Source organism: Parasteatoda tepidariorum, chromosome 3 (assembly GCF_043381705.1).
Source record: "Parasteatoda tepidariorum isolate YZ-2023 chromosome 3, CAS_Ptep_4.0, whole genome shotgun sequence".
Taxonomy (NCBI): domain Eukaryota; kingdom Metazoa; phylum Arthropoda; class Arachnida; order Araneae; family Theridiidae; genus Parasteatoda; species Parasteatoda tepidariorum.
In genome coordinates, this window is record NC_092206.1 from 2,443,000 (window position 1) to 2,449,547 (window position 6,548).

Here is a 6,548-nt window from a genome sequence, read left to right on the forward strand (position 1 = left end):
TCATATTGTAGATTTTCTCTATTTTTACTTGAAGTTTAGACTGATATCTTTGTCATCAAAATTATGGTGTGGTAGTGTAAGAAATGTCTTCTATATTCCTCTTTTCTTTCAAAGAAATGTCTTGTCACCCCACCCATGTCACCACACCATATGTTGATAAACAAATGGACTCTTCAGTAAAATGATAAAATTTTTAGTCCCGTACTCAAAAAGAAATATAATTACAAGTAAAACGAGACAGAAAGATAAATCTGAGTCTAGAAGGCAGAGTTGAAATAGGAAGTAATTGTGTTCGCTAGCATGGGTAAAGAATAGCTGCCTGGCTGATTAACGACGGGATTGGAGGTTAAAAAATTATGCATTAAGCATAGTAGTTAAATATGAATTATTAAATATAGTCATTAAAAGTTTTTAAAAATGAAATTAAAAAATAATAATAATAAGCAAATAAAAATTTTGAGATTGTAAATATATATATATTTGCTAAACTTTGGATATATTGTTACATAGTTAAACACTTATTTTGTTTGCTTGTAAGTCACTTTTTTAATTTAAGATAATTTTTCAATGAATAGATTTTTATTAAATTATACATAAACTTACTTTTGTCTAATGATTAGCAATTATTCATTAAAATTTAAATGCAGTTTTATTGTTTTTATTATGAATATAATTTTTTTAATCAATTTACTTAATTACCCATATTTATTGTATTTTAATTTTTATTTTTAACGACAATATTTTAAAAATTTGCAGCAAAAATGGATGCTTCAAAAAACAAGATAAGATATTCATCGAAAAAATATTGAACAACAGATTTTAATAAATATAAAAATTGCAGCTTAAGGAATTTTTCTGAAATACTATAAAAGTATTCTGACAATACTTTTATTTTATTCAATGAAATGTTTTTATTTCTACAAATTACTACGTATAATGAGGGCTCATTAAAAATCATACTTGGAATCCAAAAACTAAAATATTTTTATATAAATTATGGTAAGACAGATACAAAATTTGGCATCTATTTCGATTCGTTTACTTTCAAATAATTAAAAATTAGTTAAACGATTTAGATTATTTACAAGACCCTTATAACAAATACATTTATTTATTATTATTTCTTTTAACTTTCAGATTTCAAAAAAATTGTACTTTTTGATTTTTTAAAATTTATATAGAAATATTGTAAGTAAAATATTATTGTTAAAATAGTTTTTCAGCATTTTTTGTACAAGTTTGCAAAATCTTTTATGGTGCAGCGCTAGAAGGAATATTATTTACAAATGAAAATTTCCCTGAAATGAATTTAGTGTAGGCTAAAGTGAAAAATATTTTTTTATACCTAGGGGTGAAATGATTAGTTTCTGGGGATAAAATTTTTAATATTTTCAGAGCTTTATTAAATAAAAGAAAAAGTTTATCTTATTTCAAATTGTAATAAGACACACATTTAGGTTGAATGAATATTTTTAATACTATCACCGAATTAATTTCTCCCTAATGACTGATGTTAATTTTAAATGTTGGTTCCTAAGAAATTAAAAGTTTATTTTTCAATCATTTAGGTTATTGAATTATATTAGTTTTTATTTTACGACGAAAAAAAGGATTTTATTTGTGTGAGAACATCATTTCCAATTTAAATGCTTCATTTAGAAATTTTATAACTTGATTGCATGGAATTACATACATAATTTTCTATATAAATAATAAAATTTTAAAAACAAATGAAAGCATTTATTAACATTTTATAAATCTTGCCACGTTAGCGATATTCTTGCTTCAAATAATGTTTTTCTTCCCTTTGAAAACCTATTTTGGGGATATTTCCGCAGGTGAATAAGAAGAACATCAGACATTCCATAGTAAAGCTGGGGGTAGGAACTTTTTGCTACCTGTTTTCCAACTTCGGGCGTTTGCGGTATTCTGGGCGTGTTGCGGTTTAGGTCGCTCGGTATTCAAAGATANGAACATCATTTCCAATTTAAATGCTTCATTTAGAAATTTTATAACTTGATTGCATGGAATTACATACATAATTTTCTGTATAAATAATAACATTTTAAAAACAAATGAAAGCATTTATTAACATTTTAAAATCAATAAGTTTTACTTACTGCGCATAAGCTGCAAGTATATAGAACTCATAAAAAATTAGTTCAAAATGTAAAGAAAACATGGAAAAAATTACAGAATAATGAAAACGGAAAAGAAGAAAATAACTTTTTTAAAAAAATTATTAAAAATCAGGAAAAAAAGTAAAATTTCTATATCAGCTAACACGATTATATCCGCGAAAAGGAGTGCTTCTTTTTGCGGATATAATCGTGTGAGCTGATGAAAAGATTATATCGTTTTCTTCGATCTTTATTTATTTTAAATAACTTTTTTCATTATTCTGTAATTTTTTTCTTATATCTATATGCAAGCGCAATTATGTGTAACAAATTCGGGGTTACTTGTTTAAAATGTTGGGGAAAAGACATATCCGTGGGAATAAAGCACAAATGAAAAAAAATCACTCAATTTAAAATTCATTTTTTCCTATTCAGAATGGGAAGTACTATTTATTGTATGAAGAATTCCTCCAATAATTTTTAACAGATACTAGGGTGTTGGCTGATGACATTACGGTTTGAATCTCTTTACTGTCGGGTTATAAGAAAGCATGTTTAATCTTGCTATTACTCAAATGAGTACACAAAGAAGAATATTGCAATACTCAAAGTCTTCCTCGACCTCGATTCAAGATTACAAGGAGTTCTCAGACTCAAAACTGAGTTAGCTATTTTATTGAGCTTAGTTCTCAAGATATTTTTAAAATTGAAATATATCTTTCGACTGCAGCAGATGTAGTCAGTTTGTTTCTATAAATAATCAGGTGTGTTTTAAATAAATAATGCGGAAAATTTTATTNGTTTAATAATATAATACAAATGAAAATCTATTATTACTTTTAATATTACAGGCCTTAAAAAATTTTTTAAAAAAGGGTACCGTGTAGCCTTAAGAATTCTTAGAAGCAAAGAAAATCTCTTTTCATATCACGCAATAAATATTAGTCGATTAAGATTCATAAAAATTAGATTGGCGACATTCATCTGAGAATTTCAAATAGTTTTAAACGTTACTTTTATTAATATCAGTAGACGGAATAAAATGTCTTTATAGTAAAACTATAATATTTATTAAAAAGCATAGGAAAATACTGCAGTAGGAAGAATCTTACCTTTATCATGTGTTGGGCAAGCGTTACTTTGGCAAACTTCTGAAATGAAACAGCAATTATTATTTTTTTTTACGGTTGGTTAGTCATTTATTTATTAAAAAAAATGTCCATCATGTTTAATTTCGCAATTATTCTAATTAAGAAACGTGATGGCTCGGGGGATAGAGGATGACGTAAGCCGGGTTCGAATCCCGGCAATGGCTGGTCAATACAAATTCCTCATCCGGCTTGCACCGACCACAGTGCTGACGTTTAATATCCTCAGTGGTAGACGGATAATGGGTCCCGTTGCCGTCAGGGTAACAATGGAAGGTCGTCATGGTTTTCCCCACCATGTAACGTAAATGTGGGTTAGTTCCATCGAAAAGTCCTCCACAAAGGCAAATTTCACCCAATACTCGATCCAGGAGTTCCCTTGTCTTCTGGATCGGGTTCAAAATGACAAGGCTACAGAGTTGAAGATTACTAGTCTTTAACCCAAAAAATTGGGTCGGCTGTTCAACGACGGTTTAAAAATTATTCTAATGAGTACACATTGTCAAAGAAGAATATTCTTCGTTTCGCTAGTCAAGATGGAAAAAAAAATCCTCACATTACATTAAATCAGTAGATACTGGAAACAAATAATTTAAAAAGAATAAAAACAAAATGGTGACTGTCGATAACGGCAAGTTGTAGGTTTATAAACATTAACAAATTGATTCATTTCCCGTATTCACTGGTATTTAAAGAAAATCAATTCACAATCTTAAATTCACGTAAACAATTAATAGGAAATAGCATAAATACAAGATGGATTATTCCGTTTTTTGACGGAATTGACTGTTTAAGGAAATCCTAGGATGCTCTGGTAATCCAAGGATTGTCCGGTTCAGTTGTCCTAGGATTGACTGGCTTAGGTAATCCTAGGATAGGCTGGTTTAGTTGATTCGAGGATTGTCTGGTTAGGGAGTTGATAATTTCGAACTTATAGTTCTAGCTGAACAAAAGAATAATTTTTTTCGAGCACATTTAAATATAGAATAATTTTATACTCGCTGTGTCAGATAAATTCAATAAAGAACATTATGTGGTAGCACATGCTGTCCACATAACCAAATTTATAGTTCTATAGTTAGCTGATTCCACGATCTTTTTTTTTTTTGTTCATTTCCTACTATTAGTTTCACACACTCCCTATATCTTGTTCAAATTTTTAATAATCAACGTTAGATAACGTTGATTATTGAATATTTGAACAACGTTTTTAATAATCAATTTCCAACGTTAATAAAATACTTTTTATTCATCCCCTCAAGTTCAACTACATTTTTATAAAACTTATAGTGGATGATAATTGACGTTAATACAATTTTTTTCAAATATTATTCCATAAATAAATTTAATTATAATTAATTTTAGTCTTATAAGGGAGAAATTTTTTTGATTATTTAATAAAAAGTAACTAAAATAAAAAAATGTCTTTGCACACCTAAGTAGGAATTGACTTTTTGTATAACTTGTTCAACTAAGAAGATTCGTTTTGCGTCTGATTAACAAAACTTAATAGTTTAGTGCTAAATAATTAGCATATTTGCAGTCTCCATTATTATCAGCACTTACTTCATCCGACTTTTATTCAGGCTCAACACTCATCATCTCGGATTCTAATTTCAATTTGTGTTTTCTCGATACTTTTTTTTTGTACTAAAAAGTCTTTTGACGCTATAGTAATATTAGAGAACACAATACCTTCCAAACAAGGTAGAAAATAAAGGAGTCGCTTTATTAGATTAGGAGAAATAACGCTTCATAATTTTTAGAATATTAAATTTTTCCTCGATACTTCAAAGTATTAAAAATGATGCGGTCTTGAGGAAGTAATTTTAAAAATACAAACTCAGATTTTTTTTAAACAACTCTTACGTTATTGCAGTTACTTTTCGTCGTTTATCGGGAATATCGTTTTCAAATCTGCAGACGATTTTCAGTCATAGAACTTTGAGTTTAAATGGATGAAAAGCGATTTGGATCATATTAAGCATTTCTTGTAATGTTAATTGCATAAAAATAAATTGTTGATGGCCGAACTATTTTAGCATAATTTTGTCAGAAAAAAATGAATAGAGAATAAAAAATACTGCACGCATTATAATTCCAATTGTGACGGCCTAATATCTCGCATGCATCGAAAGAGGGTCCCAAGTCCAGTCCGTCAGTTTATTTGTGAAAATGAAACAATGCGGATTAAAATCATATTTAGTAATACATCCTTCAACGGTTTGGTTGGCTTCTTAAGAAGACGCTATACCAAAAGAGAAACCCTTCCTTTCAAATTCTTTATCACCTACAGATGTCATTTTAAGTTTAGAGGAAGAAAAAAAAAGTTTAAGTGAGCCTTGTGTAAACCACGAATTTTTAAATACTGAAGAATTGTTTTCAAATTATTTCAGGAATGGCATTCTGAAGACTTTTCCAGCAATAGGAAATTCGTGCCTTACTCTAGGTGCAAATGAACACACACACACATTTTTCTTCTGATTTACAAATGGAAAAGTAGAAACAGAATCTGACATGAAAAGTTTCTTTGTAAAAAGCTTATTCAATAAGCAAAGTGTCATTCGATATTTTTTTTTAGATCGTAACAGTATGGGTATATCGTTGCGTATTTATGCTTTTGTTCAAAACACCCGAAAACTCTAAATAACACGGGAATGTGTTCGAAAAAAATAGTCGAAAATCGCTGTAATAGATAAGGCATTTATCGTCCCTTTTTAATAAAAAGTGGAAAACATTACTTGTAACAATCCTTAAATAATTATTATTTTTTTAAAAAAAATATTTTTGCTTATGAGTAGAAAAAGATGAAATTATAAGAAGATTTTGTCACCTGTTCGACAAAGAATGAGTATGCAGATTGCGAAGAGCAAGCGAAGATGCTCCATGTTGTATGACCTGATTTCATCTACTGCTGCTGCCTCAGGTTAAAAAAATACCTCTTTAACATATTGAACATATATATCATTGATAAGTTAAAATGTTATCGCTACTTCTATAACCCTCGTTTTACATCAGAGGTGAGACGGGACGAGCATTCTGATGATGAAGGGGGGTGGGGGTAGCGTTATCAAGAATAGTTCAAGGTCACTTGAAGAACTTTTTTCCATCTCCTCCCTAGCGGGTGTTTTTTTTTTTTTTTTAATTTGTATGACGTTAGAGTAGTTTTTTTCTGACTTGGAATTTTAACGTTTAGTTTTCAACGTTAAAGTTTAATTAACTGCTTACCGCAATGAAAATGAAGGTGTTTATGTTAATCTTTATATATATATATATATAT

The 6,548-nt window shown here is 28.8% G+C and overlaps 1 protein-coding gene across 1 annotated transcript in view; it reads right to left on the bottom strand.

The window, feature by feature from the left end:
• Positions 1-6,272, bottom strand: part of LOC107443823 (apolipoprotein B-100) — a gene marked incomplete in the record, with an annotated part of 88,923 nt that extends 82,651 nt beyond the window's left edge. The window contains 2 exon segments of the mRNA XM_043053253.2: positions 3,233-3,271; positions 6,102-6,272. Of these exon segments, the coding sequence (XP_042909187.1) occupies positions 3,233-3,271; positions 6,102-6,156 (94 nt within the window).
• Positions 6,273-6,548: the final 276 nt, after the last annotated feature.